The 24,381-nt window shown below is 35.9% G+C and overlaps 1 protein-coding gene across 1 annotated transcript in view; it reads left to right on the forward strand.

The window, feature by feature from the left end:
* The window catches only part of IL1RAPL1 (interleukin 1 receptor accessory protein like 1), a 922,977-nt gene that overhangs the window by 362,801 nt on the left and 535,795 nt on the right, over positions 1 to 24,381 (forward strand). Inside the window, exon 4 of the mRNA XM_032475399.1 lies at positions 21,653 to 21,932. Within this exon, the coding sequence (XP_032331290.1) occupies positions 21,653 to 21,932 (280 nt within the window). The remainder of the gene's footprint in view (positions 1 to 21,652; positions 21,933 to 24,381) is intronic.

Genomic DNA, 24,381 nt, shown 5'->3' on the forward strand with positions numbered 1-24,381 from the left:
TCATAATGTTTACTCTTCTAATGCTGTTTTCTTCAGTTCCACTTCTAGTTTGGAGCAGAATTCTATAGTCTATTTGTTATTTAGGGGAAATAAAATCATTTTGAATATTTTCTCCTCCTTCTTCCTGACCCGTTTAATCATCTAACTGAATCATCCCTCCTCCCCTTCCTTTTTTTCACCAAACTTCTATTAAGCTCCTACAATGTTCCCAAAACTGATTCATCACCTTTGAAGGGTCTCACATGACCTTCAGCCTACCCACTCCCATATCAACTTGCTAAAATTTCTCAAATAATCTTTTAATTATTTTCATGGCCTCTAATCTAATCTCCTCTGAAAGCTTTCTACATTTTACTTTGCAAGCCAGCATCATCTTCCTTTAAAAACATATGATTTGATTAACTAATGAATTAATGTATTCATTCCCCCTTTTCACAAATGATTTTTGGCTGCTCACCTTAAAACCACGTGTGATGAAATAGTAAATGACAATAATATCAGGGGTAAAATGATACAAATAAATCAACTAAAAGGGACAACAGTTTTGTTATGGCAACTTTTCTAAATATTAGTTTAAACTTCCGTAGCGAATATCAAAGGCAATACACAGCCTCCTATGTAAGACTCAGCATCAAAGAGGAAAGTCAATCACTTGTTGATTTCATTAAATTCCACCCAATCCTTTCATTTCTGAAGCCTCAGTTTTTCCATCTGTACAATGAAGATAATGCTGGCTTTGTAAGCACTATTATAAGTAGTCCGATAGTTTGGTCACAGACACTTCAGCATGCTGAACACTGGGCCATTTATCCAGGGGTAACCTCTCATGGATGAAGCTCAGTTCCACAAGGTCTTGTTTGTATAGATGATGATGATGGTGGTGGTGATGGTGTTGGCGATGATGATGTGATAATGGTGATGATAGTTAATACTTATTGGCAACTTTTATAATATACCAGATGTTATGCTAAGTATTTGCCTAGCTTAACTCCTTTAATCCTGAAAACAACACCATGAGATGGGTACTTTTTCACTTCCCTTTTTGAGACCTTAGAGAGGTGGAATGACTTCATATCCACATGTGTAATATGAAGCTACTATATGTTTATATGGTGTCTGTTGTTGTGATAATGATAAATATGAGAGAATTGCCCGTTTCTGTATCTCCTCACCAACTGAATGAAATAAGAGGGTAATAAATTTAGAAGATACAGAGTTATTTTTTTGCAGTATGTGAAATGAATCCTGAACTGCTTACAGAAATACTTTGAAAAAGTAGAAGGCAAAAAGACATTTAAAAAAATTATTCCCTCCTTTTAGAAGAGCAAGCCTAGTATGTTTCTGAAAGTGTTTGCAATTTATCTAGTTATATTGTTAGCATCAGGGTATTCAGAAGTAAATTTTTTTTGGCAAACTCTACCCTGATGCACTACATCATTTGAGTGCATGGAAAGATATTAGCACTGATAAAAAATACTGGTGAAACTGATTTCAGTTCAACAGCTTGTACATTGAGGTTGCTGCATTTATCTATTTACATCTCTCGGTTCTGTACAAAAACAGCATCTTAAACGATGCAGATAAATAATAGTGACATTTTATCTCCCTTTCTAAAGTTGAATTCCAGAAGATAGAAAAGATCCTTTCATGCTTACATTACCATGACAAACTGAAAGAGATAAATCCCTAAAGGATGGGACGAGATGTGGGAGTTAGAGGATTAATGCTTAGATGCTTCTTCCAATTTATTTCTCCTATTATATGTGTTAAAAATATATACCATATGTCATGCAGCATGTTTTAAACCCATCAAAATTTCTCACACAATTCCTCAGGGGATCTGTTTTTTTTGCTGCCAAGTTTTCACTGCTAGAATGCTGACTTACTATTCCTTTGCAGAGAGCTTCATGGTTTATTTTATGATAACATGTTGCCATAACTTCTCCGGCTATAAATTTTATAAAGAAAATTAGTCTTGGGAGAATTTATTTTGAGAGCAGTATGTTTAATGGTGACGGAGAAGAATAGAAGTATTTCCAGAAAGCAATGTATCCTTCAGTTGTTTTAATAGAACAGAAATTCCTTTGACAGCACTTATGAAAGCCTTTATTATACTCAGCATTTAAATTCAGTCCTTGAACTGGGGTTTTCCCAGTTCATTTGAGGGTCAATTTTGGAATAGTTCTTGTGTCCTTTGTCACTTGTCAATGATAGCACTTTGCACAGAAGAGCAAATTTAGGGGGGAAATTCTCTTTTAGTAATGCTTAGTACACATGACTTACAGCAAGTGACAGCAAAGCTACATGTAATTGCCTTAAGAAGTCTTCTTGCGCCACATTTTTGTTTAAAAAAAGACAAAACAGGGAATAACAATGAATGCTATTGGGTAAGGGAAAACAGCTTGAACGAATTCCTATTCATAAAGAAAGAAGGTTAAAACTTTATCCCAGGAATTAAAATCAATTTATCTTCATGTTCCTCCGTGTGGTGCTTTAGTTTTATCCCATTAATGCCCTTGAAGTTTTAAATTATTTTACAGAACTTTGTTCAGCTAACTCACATAGGCTGGGGTCCACTCTGGCCTCCTGATATTTGACTTTTACTAAACAGGTATCACTATAAGCTTTGCTTAAGTAATCAAATAAAACAAAGCCGAAGTTTTCTTTTTAGAAATAAAATTGTTCCTAAATCTGTGTACCCTGTTTCCAATCAAGTACTCTAATTGTAATAACATTCCCACATGGAGAAGCTATTAGCATTTATGGGCTATTTTAAGAAGAAATAATAAACATAGTGGGCATAATTCAAGAGGCGCTCTTTGAGTTTCCTTCCTGTTATAGGATATAGTGTAAATGGATGTCAGGTTTGGAAATGACATATTTTTATTAAACTAAGTCTGCTGGTCATAGTACAGATGCCGTCTTTAAGTTCTTCCGTGGGACTTAATAAATGCAGGAATGCAAACAAAGGAGTTACTTGATGTCATAACACCATTTGCAGTATACTGATGGTAAATATGTAGTAATTCTCTTCTCTCCTCCTTCATCCTCTATCCCATAAAGTTTGCACATATGAGACCTCAGCTTCTCTTTGTCAGACTCAAATTGGATTTCCTTTGCTATCAGCTCTAGGCTCAGACTTCTATGACCCTAATTTGGCAGCTCTTCAAAGGGTTTATGGTGTAAGCCTTTTCTGTTTCTAACAAAAAGTACAGCTCATATCCACCATAAAATAGCAAATTCTATTTGAAGTTTCGTTTTCCACATGATACCATACTTTCTGAGCTCATTTCAAAAATTATTTCTACTGTTTCTATCCTGCATAATCACTGAATTTAAATTTGGAGTGAAAATGAATTGGTTTGAATAAAAAGTATGCATTAACATTTTTCATACCCTGACATTGTAGTCAAATTTTGGGCAGAAGCAGTATAAAGCATTTGATATACCATCAAATAAATGTTCAATTTCTTTAACCCACAGTTATTTATAACTTGGGTGGTAATTCTCCGTTTTGGTATTGAGTATATATTCATGTTGGCGCAGATTTTAATGGAAAGAGCTTGAAGTTCTTAAGATGTAACTTTTGGGACATAGACTTTATTGATTTGGTGAAGAGTTGTAATTATTACATCTACTGTCCTCATTTTTTACCCTTTGTCCCAATTCATTCTACTTGCGATTTAACTTCTAGGGTAATTTATTTTTACCATATGGTAGAGGAAACAGAGAAATGAGGAACAAATGATCAAAACTGACATAAAGTTTCAAGAGTTACCTGAGGATAAAACTAACTGAGCGGACCTCAGTGGCAGACGTAAGGGTGAGTGAACAGCAGCCTAACCTGATTTACCAGACTGTAGATAAGAAAACTGAGTGGCAGGGTGATGAGGTTTCCCTTCCAGTTGTGCAATGTTTAGTCCTTCATCTTTTCGCTACATACCAGAACACAGACATTAAATTAAGAATTAAGACTCCTTGATATTTTGACCTGTCTGCCAGATGAAAGTACAGTTACCCTTTGACTTAACATGATTGCCATTAGAAGATGCTAGCCTGGAGAAAGGACAAAAAATATATTTGAATGGATAGTGCTCAGCCAAAAGAGAATGTCCTGCAAGAAGGAGAGAGTGCATGTGTATGCGTGTGCATGTATACACAAGCACAGGCACGGAATTAAAGGGTTTTAACAAAGATGAAAAATATCACCCTTAACATCCTATCATCCTAGTTGATGTCTGTCTGTCTGTGTGTGTGTATGCGTGTGTGATATTATAATTACCATTCTTACTCCATGTATACAGCTAATTTTTGTAGTTGGAATAAAAAAGTATAAATAGGTAAAATATATAATTAATAAATGTAATATATAATACATAAATAAGTCTTTATTTCATTTAAGTACCCTAAAATTTTCCCAACTTGAAATGGACCTTCCTAAATATGATTTTAATGGCTGTAATTCATGTCACTCCACGATTTTCCACACTTGCCTTTCAGATTGCTTTGACGTTTTAACCACAACCATCTGTGTGCAGATAGCATCTTCAATGTTTAAATTATTTACCGGGGATAAATCGTTGGCCAAAAGATAACCCTTCAGCCTCTTGACAAATGCTTTTATTAACTCTCCAGAAGAGTTGCAACCAATTCCATATCCTAGGCTAGTTTCTTGATCTTCTTTGGAGACATGTTCTTCCTTCAGACCTCCTCAGCTCAGTAAATCATACCATTATCCACCCTGTGGAGGTTCAATTAAAAAACTTGGCTTGCAGGTTTCTTTTTGTTCCACACCCCTGTTTCCTTCCCTTTTAATCCATAATTAAATTTTGTCTCTTCGATTTCATTGCAGTGACTTCCACTGAACTTAGAATAAAATCCTTATTTTAAAATATGATCCAAATTCTGCCCACTCTCTGTGACTCTCTAGCTCCCAGCCCTGCAGAGCAAGCCAACTCTCTAAACATGCTGTTTCATCTGTTTGGAAGGCTCTTCTTCCTGCACTTTCCCTGACTGGTTTCTTATCCTTTGGGAGTCACTTTTACTGTTCCACTTTTAGGGAGGTCTTCCCCTTTAAAGTAGCTATTCTTTCCCCACATAGTACTCTTTCTTTCTCTGGTGCCCTTTTTGAAGTGTATATAATATGATTAATACGCATTTGTTGGTTAACTTGATAAATCTTCCTCTTCAGAACTAGGTATAACTCCAAGAAGGTCGCTACTGTGTCCGTTTTGTTTATCACTGTATATATGCCATTCTAAACATATTGCCTGGCAAGTTGGATTATAGGGATTCAGACTGTCTGGGTTTGTGTCCCGGCTCTGACATGTATTAACTGCTGTCCTAGGGTACAAATGTAAAATGGGCATAACAGTAATAATGCCTAACATATAGGATCTTCTTAGAATTAAATGAGATTATTCATATATAGTTATTAGCCTACTATTGTCAGAGTATAGGTTTTCAATACATAATGGTTACTATTATTGTTGTTCTAATGGGCATTCATTAAATATTTGTTAAGTGACTGAAAGAATGAATTTATTTCATGATGTAAATAAGTAGGTAGTTATCTCCTCAGTGTATGAATGTGCCATTTTTACCACAATCTCTGTTCATGGAGTTTCACTCTTTTTTAAGGTACTAATGGTAAAACCATCATCATCATCATCATAGTTTTAACTTCCTTATTATTGATTCTTAGAGGTAGAACCTTTTCCCATCTGCATGAGCTTCTAGAAAACAGTTCCTTTATTAGTCTTCTAAACTGTGGAGCTATCTATTTCCAAATCTGTACAATATAGTGTCTAACAGATTCATTAGTTAGAACAGTCAAAAATAAACCCAGATTAACTTTTTCCTAAAAGTGACTAAATTATATAGAGTCCAAGTCTTATGGTAAAGTAAATCAAATGTCAGTTACCAAAACACTGAGTACCTATTAAGATAATCTTACTGATGAGTAATTTGCTATCAGTTTGGAGATTTTATTTTCTCTACCAGATGCTTAGGAACATATGGTAAGATTAGAGTTCATTGACCTTTCCTCTGTTATCAGTGGTCCCCAAATATGCTGTTCATATCATATCACCATTAGTAATAAATTATATTATATTACAATTATTTGTTCATGTCTTTGTCCCTCCCATTAAAGAGTGAACAGCTCATTGAGGGCTGAAATTATATTTTATTCTTTATGCATCTGGAAGGAGACATTGAATATTATATATTTATTACTAATGCTATTAGCTGTGTTATTTTCCCCAAATAAAATAATTTTAGTAAACATAAACTGGGAAAGTGCAGTAGCAAACTGTCAATACTCAGTTACCATGAAGGAGATGAAGCAGCAGTGTTTGTGTCTCAGTCATATTTACCATAATTCTCAGTAAGGATGGTTAAAATATTCTCTCATTGTAATGAGGGAAGAATCCAGATCACAAAGCCTGATTATTCCTAAAATATTTGGCTGCTTTGACTCTGACTGTCCTTCAGTATATCCAAGCATGCTGTGCAAAGTACAGAATTGAACTAAAATAATCCCTAGTCAAATCATAGGCTTATGTTGCAGGGATAAGTCAAGTTTGTGGTTTCACCTGAAGTAAGAAGGCAGTAAGTCTCCTTATCACATCCTGCCATCACTATTAGGCTAGGGATAGAAAAGACAGTAGAGGAGGAGGGAAGAAGAGATAGTCCAGGGAGTAAGTACTTGATCTCTGTTAAAACTATCCTGGAATTGGCTCACCATTATTAATTCCTTTTTATTTATAATCTTATTCATTATTTATTCTCTTTCTCTACCTACCCCTCTCCAATAAAGCAAAGTTAAAACAGTGTGCTCTTCTTTTTAAAAGTTATAGATCTCCAAGTTAAACATGTTTTAATATATTCTAGCCTCCAAAGTAGGGAGGAGTAAGAAAATATGCTGTTTCTGTTTTCTTACATCTTTTAAGTAATTATTTACATATGGGTCAGGTTGACTTTAGTCACACATATACACCTACTATATGTATTCTTTCTTTTTTCACATTCATGAAAATGATTAAAAATTTCTTTTTTATCCTTTACTCATAGTATTTTAGTGATAATAGTATATTCTGCTTCTTTGTGTTGACACTCTCAATACAAACTGGCCCCAAGATGTCAAAATTTATCAAAGATGTCAAAAGCATGCCTCATTTTCCTAACCTTACCATGATTGTAATAGCAGCAAGAATCAGAATTTCCTTCTTTTAAGAACTTCTAAGATGGGGATATATTCTCCCCACAGTCACTGGAATATATATGTTAGCATTTTTGTGTACTTGAAATTTCTGTCAGTAAAGCACCTTTTCAGTAGTGAAGCATTGGGAGACTCAAGTACTGGGGGAAGTTTGATGAGACTATTCTTTTAGAAGAGTCCTGAAGCCATCTGTGGTTGCAGACTGAAGACTGAAGTTGGTTACAGTTCATCTCTAAGTGAGCATTCTCAGAAGCAAGAGTGGGGAAGAGACAAGGAAAGATTGAGGGTGTCCAGTTTTGTTTTGGCTCCTGTAGATACTTTGTAGTAGAAACCTAAAAAGACTGTGAATATAATGTTTATTTTATATGAATATATAAATTTATCATTTTAATATAAATGTATCTTTATAACAGTGACCTAAGCATTGAAAAAATATACTTTGCTCCCAGGCACTAGATCCTCAATTACTGTACATGTACCTGTTTATAAAATACTAGCCAATCTTGATAATTATTACACTGCAATTTTGATTAAACTCTGTTTCTTAGTTAGTCTTGCTAGAGTGTTACTAATTTTATTGATCTTTTCAAAGAACCAGCTTTTGGCTTCATTGATTTTCTCTATCGTCAAACTCTGTTCCTACCTATTGTTTAAAGTGTTTACTTCTGCATAGTTTTCACTTATTTAGAAACATTTAAATAACTGTGAATTAATAGGTGTCTGTAAGTCAAAGCTCTTCAAGTAGAAATGAACCATGCAGTAGTTTTCCAAAAGTGTGACATAGCTGTTAATGCTAAATATGCAAGAAATATCTTCCCTTAAAGTCAGTCCATCTTAGTTGGTTGGCTTTACCCCAGAACGTTGCATTTATCTTGTGTTGTTGGTATTTTTATTTTCTGTTACTTAATTTGGCATGTGTTCCTTTACATTTTATAATAGTCAATGAGCAAATTAGAACCTTGGAGAAAGAATACAACTGTATTAAGGATTTTCCGCAATATAGGAGTGGAATAGAGTATACAGTGATGCTTATATATCATAGAAAAAATAATTTGGTGATATATATATACATCACATGATATATACATATACATATATATATCTCATAATCAGATTGAATATCTAGGCAGGCACGATAAAGTGGGGATTTTACTGCATTCGTTATATACATGGAATCTGTATCATAGAATGAAGTTTTGGAAGTGTGTGTTTTGTCTCTTAGGAGGATGTACCAGCAAATTTTTATGGAGATAAAATTGATATTGTAATAGTATTCTTTTTAAAATGCTATTTATCCCCATTTATTTTGATTTTTTTGGAACATTTAATAATAAGAGGGTCAATTCATAATTGCAATAGAAGGTATGTATGTGTTTAAGTGAATATGAAATAAACATAAACAATATATATGACTGGTTGGAGGAGAATGGCTAAGGTCTTTAGGACTAAACAGGCCATTAAAGAACTATCTTCTTGTTTACGCTTCACTTAACTAATTGTCAGTTTATTTACAAGGTTGTGCCTTAATTAGAGGCCGTTAATGGACATGAATTGTTTAGAGTTCCAAAGTTGTGAACATCTCATGATGCAGCTAAGGATTTGCGGTCCTTGTTTATGGTACACTCTCAGACTAGCCCCATTTGGACCTGCTGATCCCAAATTCAGTGAACTTGTTAATGTTGATACCCTTATACTACAGGCTACTAATCAGAGTAAATGTGCAGAGGTACAAGGAAGCTGGAAGTAGACCCCTCAGATAGCTCTGGGGAATTACCACCTTCCTTTCAGAACAAATCAGAGCCAGTTTGAATATACCATAAACTCAGATCCCTGGTACACAAAACAAGGCCCTCTTGTTCCATCTTTCTGAGTTGCCCTCAACAAGAAAGGAACAGAAGGGAATGGGTACAAAAGTTCTCAGGTTAATTATGCAGAAAAATAGAAACGACGATATTGCTGACCTTGGCACAAAGCAGATTTCAACCTTGGAGACTTGAAGTTGAAAGAGAAATGTAATGCTTGGATTTACTCATTTGTCTTTTTTTACTGCACATGTTTGGTCCAAGACTAGAAGCCACAAGGAGGAAACCAAATAGCAAATACATTCATGGTGGTTTGCCACATGATACTCTTCTCAATTTGAATTATTTAAGTAAAGCCATTGAATTTGATGTGAAATACTGCATTCTCCCTCTCTCCCTCTCCATATATATATGTGTGTGTGTATACATATACATATATATTATATTTTTTCCCATGGTAAAATTCAAAATAATAAGCGATATAATTCTGCATTTGCAAGTATATATGGATTTCACAACTTAAGATTAATGCATGAATACTTTGCCATTATTGTAAGGTGATAGCTTTATTTTAATTCACCCTTCTTGAAATCTAATTTATTTATTTTTTAACATTTGACTTTTGGTTAGATTTTAAATTTATATGTTATAGGGTAATGCTCAGGAAAAGAGAAAATATGAAATCTTATTTTGGTATTTTTATTCTTGTGTGAATTTGTAAGTTTAAAGATTTAAAATTGCTTATCAGTGTGTACTAATGAAACATGATAGATACCAAAATGTTTTCATTAGCAATAAAGTTTAATTGTATTAGAAGAGATCACCAATTATGACCTGATAGGTTGAGGTGAGGCACACAGGGTAAGACAGAAAATGAATAAGCAAGCCCTCCTCCCATCAGCCACCACCATAAGAAGGACGCACTGCATTTAGGGCTTACCAAGTGTAATAAATGAATGACAGTTTTGAAAGTCACCAAACAGGAGCACGGATGGGTATGTAGATTCAGAGTCATCAGTATATACTTGGAAATTGAAGGAAAAGTGTACAAAAAAATGCATACACTGGAGAAATATCTCATCTGGACCACCATTGTTTGTGGATTTATAAGCAGGCATGGAAAGAATAGAATGGGCACTGTATGTAGGAAAATGCAATAGTATGGAAATAATTTCATATAGCGAGAATGATGTGAAATGGATACTCTCATACATTACATACAGGAATATAAATTGATGCAAACTCTACAGAAGCAATTTGGTAAAACATATGGTATCTTTTGACCCAGTAGTCTTGCTTTAGATATTCAAGCTGAAAGCAAAAGCAGAAATTCAAACAAAATGTGTATAGAATGGCATTGATCATGATAGTATATATTAAAATGAAAGTTAAAACAAATTAAATATTTAATAGTATTATGATGCATTTATAGAGTGAATATATATGCAGCCAACAACATTTACAAATAACTTTTAAAGAACAATTCATATTGTATAATAATAATAGATAATGCAGAAAATGAAATTCTGCTTCTTGTACAATTCAAATTATGAAAATATTTAATGAGATTTTTTAGGTGTAAAGTTCAGAACCCTTTTAAAGTATTTTTAAGTGTTTTATTATAAAAATACATGAGGTTTAGATTCAGAACTAAAAAAAGTCAAGAATTAAGTTCTGGGGACTTTCTTTGGTCTCTGGCTCTTTCCTTAATGGGTCTCTTGGTTTCTCTACTTTTTTTAACCTTCTCTTTTTATGTCATCTCCACTCTTACTTTTCTAGGACTAGTTTTCTCTATTCTTAGTTGCATTTCTATTTTAACTTTGGATTACATATGATCATCACATCACCTCTGGTCTAAATCTACCTTAAGCCCCTTGTTATTACTCAGAGAAGAGGAATTTCTTGGGTCAGCTCATCTTTTCTCATGAAACTAAGACATCGGTTATTTACCTGCCTGCAAATTGACTCTTCTTGGTTAGAGGGCCATCTTTGCACCAATTGGTCATGGCTGGTCTGGACATGAGGACACATAAATAAACAAATGGCCCACCCACTTCAACCACTTCCTCCACCACTGTCTATCCTGGGACTTTCACTACTCACATTGTAAGCTTGCCTTTTCTCACTTCTTAGAATTGCCATCATGCATTTAATGGTTAATCTCAAAGCCGCATTTCCTGTATGCTCCCATGAAGTCCTTTTTGACTCCTCTAGGAAAAGCTAGCACTCTCTTAGTACTCTTTTCATGATTGTATTAAAGAACTTATAGCATCGTGGTTCCATTATGAGGGTGATGTACATGAATTACTGACTAAAAGGGCACATTTTTGACCTTCTGTTGTGCAGTCTGTGTAAGAAAACTACAAGACAGTAAGTTTATTAACATTATAACACTGAACTTAGGGGGAAACAACACACACAGGCACACACACACACACACAAATTGCACACACATGCAACTGAACCAGATCTGGTGTTCTGACATCCTTGCATGTGAAAACTATCAAAGTATTATCTCTAAACTGTGCTGTTTTCCTTCTGTGTGAACCCTCATTCTAATGGTGGAAGAAGTGTCTTTAAAGCAATGGTGTCATCTTTTAAACATATTTTAAAAGTTTGCATTGTATTCATGAGTCTTTTTTTTTTCAGTGAATATTTCAAGCAAATGAACAAGTACTGTTTTATCTCCATGCTTTGTTTCGGTGGTTTCCTTGGGCAGACTGGTTTCACCAAATGCTTTGTGTAAATTGTACAGATAGAACATGAATTTAAATTTTGACGATCTTATTGGAAACTTTGAAACTTCTATTATCTCACAAGACCCAGAAATTGAATTGAATCTTTGTTACCAAACCAGGTTGTAGCAATGGACCCAGGAGTCAGTAGTTCAATTTTCTCCTTCTTTGCATCAAATTTTCTCTTGAAAATAATGCACACAATATTGAAGAATGGCAGGGAGGAGCCTCTGTGAAGTGCTAAATATTTGGTTCACTGGGTCCTATCAGCAGGTAGGGCCTGCGGGGAGCTTGTTTATCCAGCAGAACGATCTCATTATGAGGACAGTGATGTAGTGTAGTTTACTTCATACCCCGAAGCAATTCAAGGAAACAACTGAGTGAGTGATAATTCATCCCGGACCCTGTATTGTGCTATTATGACTTGCAGTAACTGGCAGCATATTAAAATAGAGATCAGGGACTACAGCTACTCCATTGAATGAAGTTCTGAAATTTCACAGCTGTTGAATTATTCAGTATTTTCCAATTTATAGAATAAAAGAATATGTGATTGACTATTTTCATGGTACAGTAATGGAAATAAAGAAAGAGAATGTACCAGCTTGATACATTTCACAGTAAATATTTATTTCTCATAATTGCATGGTACCCAACTGGGTCTCTGTATAGGCCAGTGTGGTCCTTGCTGTCAAATACAAAGACAGGCACTTGCCTTGGAAAACTGGGGAACAATAAAAGAGAAAAATATTTTAAAAAGCACATTAACGAATGATCACTAAAAGGGACCCACAGCACTGCCTTGTTTAGCTTTGAAAATATCCATGAATGCTAGATTGAAAAAGTAAAGTCAGAGACACATTCTCCCATCTTACCCATGACAGTACAATGGAAACAATGTAAGCTGTAAGTTTAGAATAAAGGATGGGAACCCTGCTTACTGTGATATGCAGTGAGATAACCAAATGCTTCATCCCAACCCTAGCAGTCCCTGAGATAGCAGGTTCTCCATACATATTTGTTGAAATGAAGCATGAATCAGTGAATGCCTCCTTCCAGAGGTGGCTCAGAGTAAATACTGTAAAATCATTCCTCCCCTCACCAAATTTAAGTATTTTCTGTTTGAAACATATTAAATGACAAGTACTAAGGGCCTAGGTTTTTAACCTTTGAGAGATACAAAAGGAAACCTAGCTACGGCTTTTTGGTACAGCAGCCAAAGAAGGAATATTGAGCTGGATGAATTATGAAAAGTTATATGCTATATGTTCCTCTTTAAAAGTATGTGCTAGTTAACTGCATAAAAAGCAAACTGCCATTCCCTGAGAATTTAAACTTTCATGTAAATAATAATAACTAACTGCAATAAACATTATCATGGGGTACCATCTGCTGGGCCCGAAGATTCCTCTAGTTCTGAGTTTAGTCAGTATTGATGAAGAGACTATGAAGATAATCTCACTTAAGGATCTTTAAATTGCTAAGTAACACTGAAATGACTTCAGTTTGCTTTGAATTTAGTAGATGTCCATATTGACAACTATCCAGTACAGTTTTTCACATAAGTGCATCCTCTCTAATTTATCAGCCCTCAAAAATGGATATGAATTTACCCCACACCCAAAGGCTACACTCACAAAGATAGCAGAAAACAAAACCAAAAATAACAAAATCTGTATCAATGTAATTTTCTACTGTCTAAGATGGATTTCTACTTGCTTTGATTATTTCAAGAATACCTGAGAGCATGTCAACAAAACCTCCAGAAAGCAGAGTTTTAAGTTCAAGGAGACCTTCTATACTTGACTTAATTTTTTCTGTTCTGTTCTGCTAGGTCCACATGAAAAAATACAAAAAATTACCCATGAGTTTTTTCTGAATTTATAACCACTTTTTTCCTTGTTGCAGTGGGGTAGTGTTTATGAAAATACTATGTAAATGAAGGAATTCTACACACATAAAATGAACTGCTGTTTTTACACACATGACAAAAATGAGAAACAAAGATCATGCAAGACATGCACAGATACTTGTTTATAATATCTTGAACAAAATGCAGTGTCAGTAGATTCCCATCGTAATAGATATATGATTGCACATACAAATGCTGCTAGATGCCCAAACAGTTGTTTGTAAAGCTAATATGTGTACAACACATTATGTATTTTCATTAGACTTCTACAGTGATAAAAATAGACTCAGCATCACTGAAAAAATGGCTCTAACCTTTTTTAAAATTCTCACTTAGAAATTCACTTGAAGGAGCAATACACAAACTGTGTGTGTTTAATTTTCCCCCACGATCTCTGCAAGAAGTTAATCAAACAGACAATTAGTCTCTGTGGTATTATTCATAGGAAAGCAAATGCATATTAAAATACACAACAGACTTCATTCCCATTTCCCTTGAATTTTTCTCTAACTCTAGGGGACTCTAATGCCCAGCAGAGCTCACAATATGAAAAGGATGCACAGAGGTGCTTTTGTTGCAAATACTAGACAATGCAAGCAATACGTTCTGCTGTATAAACACCTGTGACAAAGGCAGATAATGTGCTATAAGACAACAAATGAGTTTTCTCCTCCAAGCACACTTAATTATCTGCCACCTTGAACCTAATTCTGCTCCTATTTCCATTAATGATGTCACAATCTTCTCAAAAATCCTGGGTTGAGACCTCAGCTTCATCCTTGATTCCTCCTTTCTCTCATCTCTCCTGTCTGATCCGTCTCACCATACTGTTGATTCCACCTCCACAATTTCCCCCACTTCCTTACTTCATCTCTACTATTTCAAGAGCTTTCTAAGTGGTCTCTTGCTCCTATCTCCTTCCACTAGAGTGATCTTCCTAAAATGTAAATCAGATGATACCACTTCCTTCACATACATGTTCCACTGTCTACAGCTGATGAGAGCAGTGCTTCTCAAAACTGTCATTGCAGAACCATCACCTGGGACTTTTTAGAAATGCCGATTCTTAGGTCCCAGCCAACACCTTCTGAATCTGCAACTCTGATGGTAAAGCCAAAAGATCTGTCTTTTAACAACTCTTCCAGATGATTCTGATACACACTAAAATTTGTAAACTATTTGGATATGGGTTTAAGTTCAGCTTTCTTGGCCTGGTGTCTTATCAAACCCACTTTTCTGATCTTATTTTTAACTGGTTATGTTTTTGTCCCCTCCCCATCCCACTGTTTCAGAACCTTACCCTTTACTGTGCTATCAAAATGGTATATCCCACTGACTTGGGATTTTCTCATTCCAATGAACAAGTTTTGAATTGAGGTACAATTTAAATTCCACCTGTTTCTTAAATTCTTTTTGATCTTCCCAGTTATATCTCTGCTCCATTAGTTTACTTGAAAAAAAAAAAGAGTTCTGTGTTGAGACAGAACAAACCTCTTGCTCTGTTTCCTCAGCAATGCTGTCTTTACTCATGGAATTTCTGCTCTGGCTTTTTCTTCTGGGGCTCTGACTATTCACTCTCTGCTCTCCATCACTCCCCCAGGGCATACAGCAGACACAAGCACAAATCCAAGGCACAGGAAAATTTCCTTTATCAATACCAGAACAACCCCACGAAGCTGATTTTTCAACATGCACACGAAGGCCCTGAGAGCTTTAGAGACTTGATTGAACTTGATGTTGGCTGACATTTGAACTTGGGTCTGGTTTGTCCAGAGGTCATATAACACCCTCTACTATTCTTACATATACTTCCCAAGTCTGTGTTTACTAACAAGCATGTCCACAAGGAGAATGAAAAATAATAATTTTTTTGTGTGGTGAATCTGTCACATATAGAGCCCAGAGCTCCTTCTGATTAAATTAAGAAGGATTTCATTAGGTGTTTTGTTCTCTATCTTAATATGGAGCACATGCCACTCTTGTCTTTACCAACTCATTTGCTTATCCAGAAAAGCCCATCCACTTACCAACCTGGACCCAAATGCGTACCGAATCCCCCCCCCCCCCCCGCTAATTAATGCCCTTCCTGGAGTCTCAAATGCGACCTTATTTGAAAATAGAGTCTCTGCAGATGTAATTAGTTAAGATGTCCTATTGGAATATGATGCCCCCTACATCCAATATTACTGCTGCACTTACAAGAAGATAAGAGACACAAACAATGATCTTTACAGATAAGGAAAGGCCCTAGAGGATCAGGCCAGTCCCTCCCCAACTCACTTCTTCCAACTATCGCAGCCTTTCTGCTGTCCCTTAAACATATCCAGTCCATTCCCATCTCAGGACCTTTGTTTTGAACCCTGCTGTCCCACACATTTGCCCAGTTTACTCTGTGTTCTAATGTTCACTCTTCTAACTACCTGTCTCTGGCCACCATATTGAGAGCACTGCAGGCATTCTAGCCCCTTAACATGTTTTATTTTTGCTTCCTGATGCATTCTGTTTCTATGGGTTTTGTCTGTCTTCTCTGTGAGAGCTAGAACTCCTTTCAGTCCCCTGTGTACACTCAGTACCTAGAATGTTCCCTATCCTACAGTGAGTGTTGGATAAATGAATGAGTGATGTAAACTAAGGTACAGAGTAGTTAACTGTCCATTTCTCAAGGCCTTGCTGAGCTCTATTTGGCACTCAAGGCTGATTTTTTTTTCTCACTCTACAGATGAGATTGCTCAGAAATAGGTCCAAAAGTCTAGAAGAAGTGCCACATGACATAAAAATGTAAAAGTAGAACTGACTCATGCAACCAATAAATCTCTCCAAAATGTTTGGAAGTAATCTTCCAAAATTGTTACATTACATATATTTTTAAAGGCAGAAATCTGGCAACATTCCACCTCAGATAAACATAATTTAGGAAGTAGAGATGAAGACAGTGTGTGTGAACCAATGTATACTATAAAGGTTAACTTATGTCTTATTTTGCTGTTCTCGTTGTTGCTGATAACTTTGGTAGATCTCTGTATCCTCCTTAGAAGGATTCCAGCACTGCCAATTTTCATTTATGAAGTTCCTATTTGGAAAGAATAGCAGCCAGTGCAGATAAAGAGCAGAATTCACCTCATTAGAATCTAGCCTCAGCCTTTTTGTTCCCTGTCTGTGATAGCTAATATACATGGCCTACAGTCCCTAACCTCCGTCATGTATTAAGTTCGCCTTTTCCAAGCACGCTAGGGGTAGAGACCAATGATGCCAATATACCAGATATTTATTTTTAACCTTTGCAAGTTTTGAAAAGAGTATGAATATGAATATGTTAATGCATACATTTTAGGTCTGTGAGCTATTTAAGAATTCACTGTATTTTCACTGCCTAAAATTTTTAAGTGAAAACATAAAAACGTTTCCAAGACCCTGCCACTTAACAGGAATGGTTGATTTTTGTTGTTGTTGCCGGGGAAAGATATTTCAGTCTATGACAAAAGGTATGAGTTGCAGAGTAAACTAACATCATTCCTCTCCCTAGATGCTTGTGTTCAGTCACTCACCTTTTTGAGAGAGGCTTATAGAAGGGTATTTTATTCTCAGACAGAAAAATTGATTAAATACTGTTGTCCTATATAATTACTCAATGATAATTAAAAAATAATAAAGGTTACCTGATAACTTATATAGTGTAATTAGCAGTGTCTAAAAAAATGAAATATGTTGGTTTGGAATGACTGTTTTCAAGCCAGCAGAGCTTGTATTCTGAAGTAAGAAAAAACTAAACATGTCAATAGCAATTCTGGTCATCAAGATTTAGGTTTTTTTTTATTGAGGTATAGTCAGTTTACAATGTTGTGTCAGTTTCTGGTGTACAGCACAGTGCTTCAGTCATACATGAATATACATATATTCATTTTCATATTCTTTTTCACCGTGATCTACTACAAGATATTGAATACAGTTCCCTGTGCTATGCAGTATAAACTTGTTTATCTATTTTATATATACCAGTCAGTATCTGCAAATCTTGAATTCCCAGTTTATCCCTTCCCACCCCCTCCCCACTAAGAGTTAGGCTTTAAGTTATCACATTTTCTTTTAAAATTTGAGTTGTCCTGCTCAACAAGATTAAACAACAATAACAACATTCTGGTTATATTAGGAAAATGTCCTTTTTTATAAAGAGATACAGACTTTAGGATACACATTTTAGGAGTGAAGTGTCATTATGTCTCCATTTTAATTTATTTTCAAATGGTTTAGGAAAAAAATGTGATACACTCAGAGTGAGAGTGTGTGCAAATGAAGCAAAATGTTAAAAAAGGAAAAAGTATCACTCCTTATTTCATTCAGTCCAATGCTTTAATTATTGAAAAAAGATTTAAATCCATTATTTATTTAAATGTTTATCAAAATAATTGGAAAATATCTTGAATTGTTCTTTATATTATTTACCACCTTTTCCCCAAAAAGTATTAACATGTTAATAATTTTATAGTTATTTTTGAATATCATACATTTAGTTTAATGGTAATAAAACTTCCTAACTCACAGATCATACACCTTATTTTCATATTAAAATGAACATAAAGTGTCTCTGATATCCAAGGTGCTGTTATTTCTTCATTTCACCACTACCTTTTGCTTGGCTTGTGACTCAGAGCGGTTTGAAACTTTTTTCCTTGATTGATAGTTAAGTACTAAATAACTCTAATTTTCAGTAATATTTGTGGTTTTCTTTCCACATTATTCTCAGTAAGGATATTCTAAAAGTGTGCATTAGTATCTCTATCTGCCCCCAACACAACTATCCTTCTGTTCTCTTGATCTAATTTGTTAGTAACTTTTTAGAAATTCCTAGGCTAAATATTTCTGCTTTTAGCCTCAAGCATTCTGCTTTACCTTACAAATCTTTTGAGAGTTTGAATAATTTCATCTAACTGTTTATACTGCTACCTTGAAGGTTGTTTCAACCTTTTGCACTGGAAGTGATATCCTCTATGACAGATGATCTCAGTTATAATAACTTAATTCTAGAATTGTAATTCATATAGTGGTGAAACAAGATAATTTCCTGCTTATCACCAGAACTATAACTGTTTAAAATAAAATCCCACCAAGGATTCACTTCATGCGATAGGACAAGTGTACAAAGTTGTGTTGATAAATACTGCATATCATTACATAACCTTGACATCTCTGTTTGTGTACAGTTCTGTCATTCTATTTAGTGTGGTGTGCCATCCCTGCAGCAGTCATTGACAGGGATGGTGGTAGTAACTCAGACATGGATGATGTCCACCAAGCTTCCAGCATATTTACTCTAGGCAGTACGTCAACAAGGTTCTTTAATAGGAAGATTTCAATTACTTAGGAAACAGATTACTCTGGTGGTAGGGAGAATAGATTCTAGGGTCAGATGTAGCTGGCTGAGAGTGCCAGCACTTCCACATGTTAGCTGGTGTTGAGTTTCTTCAGTTGTAAAGTTTAGCCATTAATTTGTTTATTTACCCAAGAATTCATTCATTCATTCATTTGTTAGTTCAGTAGATGTGTGTTGAGGTGCTTAGCAAGCACAGTTCTAGGCACTGGGGCTAAAGAAGTGAATTAGAGAGACCAAGTTCCTGACCTTAAGAGGCTTACATTCTGTTAGGGAGACAGAAAGCAAATAAAAAGTGGGTGCATAATGTCACATCAGACAGTAGCAAGTCCTGTGAAAAGTATTAAAGAAGAATCTGGATCAAGTGACTAGGATAGGATGGTGATGTTTCAGGCAGGGCAGTTAGAAAAGGACTCTTGGAGGAGGTGACATTTGGAGGAAGGGAGGAAGAAGGGCATGCGGTTGGTTGGTGAGAATGGTCCTGTGTAGAGGGGACAATGGTCAAAGCCTAAATGGATGTTTTTGTGAAAGGTAAATGAAAATTTGTAAACTCAGCACAGAATTAAGTCCTCATCAGATGTTAGATATTATTTTAAGATAAGAAATTTAGCTAATTCCATAAATTATGTGCCATTTTCTCTCTAATATTTATCTTCTTTTTCATGTTGATCGTTTACCTTCTTTTGAATTCTACATTATTTTTCCTGTTCTCAGATCTTTCAGGTTGCCTTCTGTTTAATCTCTAGTGAGTTAAACCCTGCTTGCAGTACTCAGATGCTACAGCTTTTAGAGGTCCTCTTTTCTTGGTTTTTGCCCTTTTGCTCAGCACTTATGTACTGTGAACTGTGTCATACTGATTATCTTGCTAGGTGTTGGGCAGCTGCCCTCTCTCAGCAGGAAATCCCCAACTTATCCATGATAATAATAATAGTGATGTATGTGCTCTGTGATGACCTGTCATTTTGTCTGTGTTTATATGTGTGCGCGTACATATGCTAATGCACAGAGGAATGAGGTAATAAAAATGGTGCCAAGATGCCATTTGGAAGATGATGCTTCCAGGAAACCCAGAAAACCCAGCCAGTCCCCACCCGATCAGTCCCATTTCCCTCCATGGTTTCTACTTTACATTTGACCCTGATGCTTCTAGAAATCAGAGCGAAGTAACCATCTGCCTCTATCTCTGGCTGTGAAACCACTGCCAGAGCGTGACCCCCTTTTGTTTTATTTCTGTCTGCCTTGTTTGGCTGTACAATACTTTTTCTTCATTTTATCAGTGTAGGTCCAGCCAGGGAGGAAAATATATGCTAATTTGACCAAGGAAAGTTTATATAAATATTTTAAAGATGTAATGGGGTATTGGATTAATGAAGGATTGACTAGTAAGAAAGATGTATTAGTCTGCTCAGCTGACATAACAAAATACCATAAACTGGGGGGCCTACACAGCAGAAATGTATTACTGACAGTTCTAGAGGCTGAGAAGTCCAAGATCGAGGTGCTGGCTGATTTGGTTTCTGGGGAGGGCCCTCTTCTTGGCTTACAGATGGCCACCTTCTCACTGTGTGCTCACATGGCCTCTTCTTTGTAAGCATGCGGAAGGAGAGAGAGAGATTGCAAGCTCTGGTGTCTCTTCTTACAAGAGCACTACTCTCTTCATGAGGGTTCTGTCCTCATGACCTCATACAAACCTAATTATCTCCCAAAGGCCCCCTCCTCCAAACACCATTACTTTTAGGATTAAGGCTTCAACATAGAAATTTTAGGAGGATACAGTCATTCAGTCCATAGCAAAAGATAAGTCTAAAGAATAGAGGAATGGCTGCCATTACCCCTAACTGAGATGGAGCACCTGAGGAAGAGCTACCATCCTCCCATTCCCAGAGTGAGACCCAAACCTCATTGGGAAAGTACCTGGCTTATTGAAGGTCAGAAGCCACTGAGATACCACACTGGTAGATTATGTTGAATGTCTCCCCTCTGCAATTTGACAGAGACTTGCCCTCCTAAGGTAGCTGGGAAAGCTGTTCATAGGAAGGTGTCTTACCTGAAGTTCTGCTAAAAAATTCCCAAGCTATTCCCATGCACTGCAGGACTGGGGTACTGGAGAAGTACCCACTGCGGGATCCAAATGCCGGAGAAGGGCCTTCCAAGCAAGCATACTGGAACCAGGGAGCAAAACCTTTCCCTTTGCACTCTCTCTTCAGCACCCTTTACTAACAAATCTTCAGGGCCAGCTAGCAAAGGAAAACTATTTCAAAAGTCTAGACCTATTTTCGAAGAACAGGCAAACAGGTGGATTTAAGGTGGAAAGGCAGTACACCAATAACCATCACACTGATATAAACCAAGAATAAGTAGCAGCAGAAGAAAAGGAAGTGATGAATATATTGTTAGTAATGTAGATTCCTTTTCAGTGCCCTTCTGAGTTTTATCCACTGCTGCGCTCTCTGTGCCTGGAGAAGAATCTTGTCCAATATAGATGCTCGATAAAAATTGTTGAATGAATAAATGAATGAATGAACTAATTGCTTCCATTTTTTCTAATATTTTCTCTCTCTCTCTCTCTCTCTCTCTCTCTCTCTCTCTCTCTCTCTCTCTCTATTTGAATTATAGCTGATGGATGCACAGATTGGTCTGTCGATATAAAGAAATATCAAGTTTTGGTGGGAGAGCCTGTTCGAATCAAATGTGCACTCTTCTATGGTTATATCCGAGCCAATTACTCCCTAGCCCAAAGTGCTGGACTCAGTTTGATGTGGTACAAAAGCTCTGGCCCCGGAGACTTTGAAGAGCCAATAGCCTTTGATGGAAGCAGAATGAGCAAGGAAGAGGACTCCATTTGGTTCCGGCCAACATTACTGCAGGACAGTGGTCTTTACGCCTGTGTCATCAGGTATCGTTTTATTCTGTTACTGTTGAATTGTTACATCACATAGTGCTTTCTTATCCTAAATTTTGCTATCTCTTTCACCTAAAGGTATTGTCTCAATATTTGTGTGTGTTGCTGCTTTCTAAAATTTAGAATCTAAATCATAAAAAGGTGGGATTGGAATTTATATTGAGGCATTATTTCTGGCTTATGGAAAAAAGAGATACCATCTGGGTATCTACTTATATTGCCAGAAATTACTAAAGACTATGAAATAAAATTTATAGAGGAGGTGAAATGTTGCAAATAAAATGTAAGCAAAGACTTGCAGAAAGGATGCATAGTTTATTGCTAGATGGGTTGTAACATTTTGTTATTGCCCTTCACAGGCAGATAGAGCACAGACACCTCTGGTTCACACACATCTGCAAAGATGATTTAGGTAATGTGTGTATGTGCACAGGATGAAGAAAGCAGCCTTGCCGTGTTAGGGAATGTGAAGGCTGCGTTCCATATCATTTTGTTAACCAGGAGTGCTGAGTCAATACAAACATTTCTGGGGTCCCTTCGGGCCATTACAAAAGTTAATAACAAAGTCTGTGCCCTTAATCCACAAAGGAATTCATCATACATCGACATATCTTTGTCTGCTTTTGAAGAGACATGTGTACATTTGCTTTTAATGATAATGCACTGAAACAATATCCACATAACACATTAGTGGTTAAAAAATCTCAGTTTCAGCATTTAACCTGTCATGGACCGTGTATCACACCCTGCATGAGTATTGTGGATGGCGTCAAACTATAGAACATTTGCAAAGCAGGGCATAGGCATATACAAGGTGTGTTTAAATCTATTTCTTTGTCTCTCTGTATTTTGGCTTATTAAGATAAATAAAGCCAAATCTAAAGCAGTGGATTCTCCATTTGGAGAAAGTCTCAGAATCACCTACTGTCTTTTTCAAATCAAAATTTGACTTCCGCCTCTGAAATTCTCATCTGCTGCTCTTACTCCTCTATCATAAGGTTTCTGTTTCCCCGTCACCATTAACCTGAAAGAATTACTTTTACACAGAGTCATGGCTACAGATGTGTTAGGATGTTGAAATAGTTCAAAGCCACGTGGAAGTTAAACATAACTCTATTTTTTAAACACTGACACTATATAAGTTAGGGTTAATTTTGGAAAATATAAATGAATGCAAGTAAAGTTGTGCTTGGGAAAAATGTCCATTGAATTATAAAAGAACAAATTATCGTTCTTTTGCCAACTCTTGTTCTTTCCCTTAAAAAAGGAAATCTAATCTTTTTACATTCAAACATAACTCTTAATAGAAGTAAGGTTTTTGTAGGGGCATGATGAAGAATTGCTATACTAGTATAGTTAGAGAGTACTGTTTGGACGGGCTCTTCTTACTTGACTAATAGTAATAAGATTCAATTTCACATCTGCTGCATTTCTTTAAAAATCATTATTTCTGGTTGTTCATGCATGTGTAGAGGTGATTCTTCAAGACAGGCAAATGTACATCCTCATTTTTCTGAGATTAGAATTGAGCTGAATGTCCATAGTCTAACACTTAATTTCATTATTTCTTGTTGATGGGAAAATAATGATGTGTTGACGTTAGTAATCTGAGTTTCTAAAGCACTGAAGTTGCAGTTCTTTGATGTGTTCAAATATACACTGGGATCCAATACTCTGAGAAATTGCACTAAAATGTCCCTAAATTCATAGTTGCAGTAATCAGTGAAGGTCAAAACATTTCAAAAACAATGACATTTGCCATATGTTCAGGTGCCTACAATTTTAATGGAAGGTGAAACTGAAAGACAAACACCTTAAAATTTTGTATGTCAAGTGATGTTCCAAGGAAAGTGATAAACTACAGGAAAAGATACTTTGGTCACTACAATTCAAGTATTCGAAATGATTTGAATCTAGTGTTGATAAGGCTCCCTTTTCCAGTTTGGAAAGCGAGCATTATAAACAGCGGTTTGAACAGGATGGCTTGGTGTTGACGTGAAGGGAGCTCAGGGCTGTAGTTGAGTCACTGACATTTTGGCCCATTGTTAGCTATCAGGCCACAAAACCATCACCATTAGTTTTTAAATAATCTACTTACAAAGAATTTTAGACGTTTGGAAATGTTAGCTGCTACTCAAAGGTTCTAGTCTTTCTGATAGGTGTTCTGGGTATTAACTTATCAATGAAAAGGTTTAACAAGCCTTTTCATGTACAGTTAATTTGGATTTACACCTAAATATAGACAATTAAGTGGTGTAAATAATGGAAATGCCTAAGATTACTGTCTGGGTAACGCACAAGAGCTTTCATACTCCCTTCTGTAATAAAGAGCTATTTTGGATAGAAGAATACCACATAATTCTTTGTTCTGTAGTACCTGGTTTTTTTACTCCGTTTTCTTCTTGAATGTTTATTTTATTTTTACACAAAAAAGTGAATGAAG

The sequence above is a fragment of the Camelus ferus genome, chromosome X (genome assembly GCF_009834535.1).
Source record: "Camelus ferus isolate YT-003-E chromosome X, BCGSAC_Cfer_1.0, whole genome shotgun sequence".
Taxonomy (NCBI): Eukaryota; Metazoa; Chordata; class Mammalia; order Artiodactyla; family Camelidae; genus Camelus; species Camelus ferus.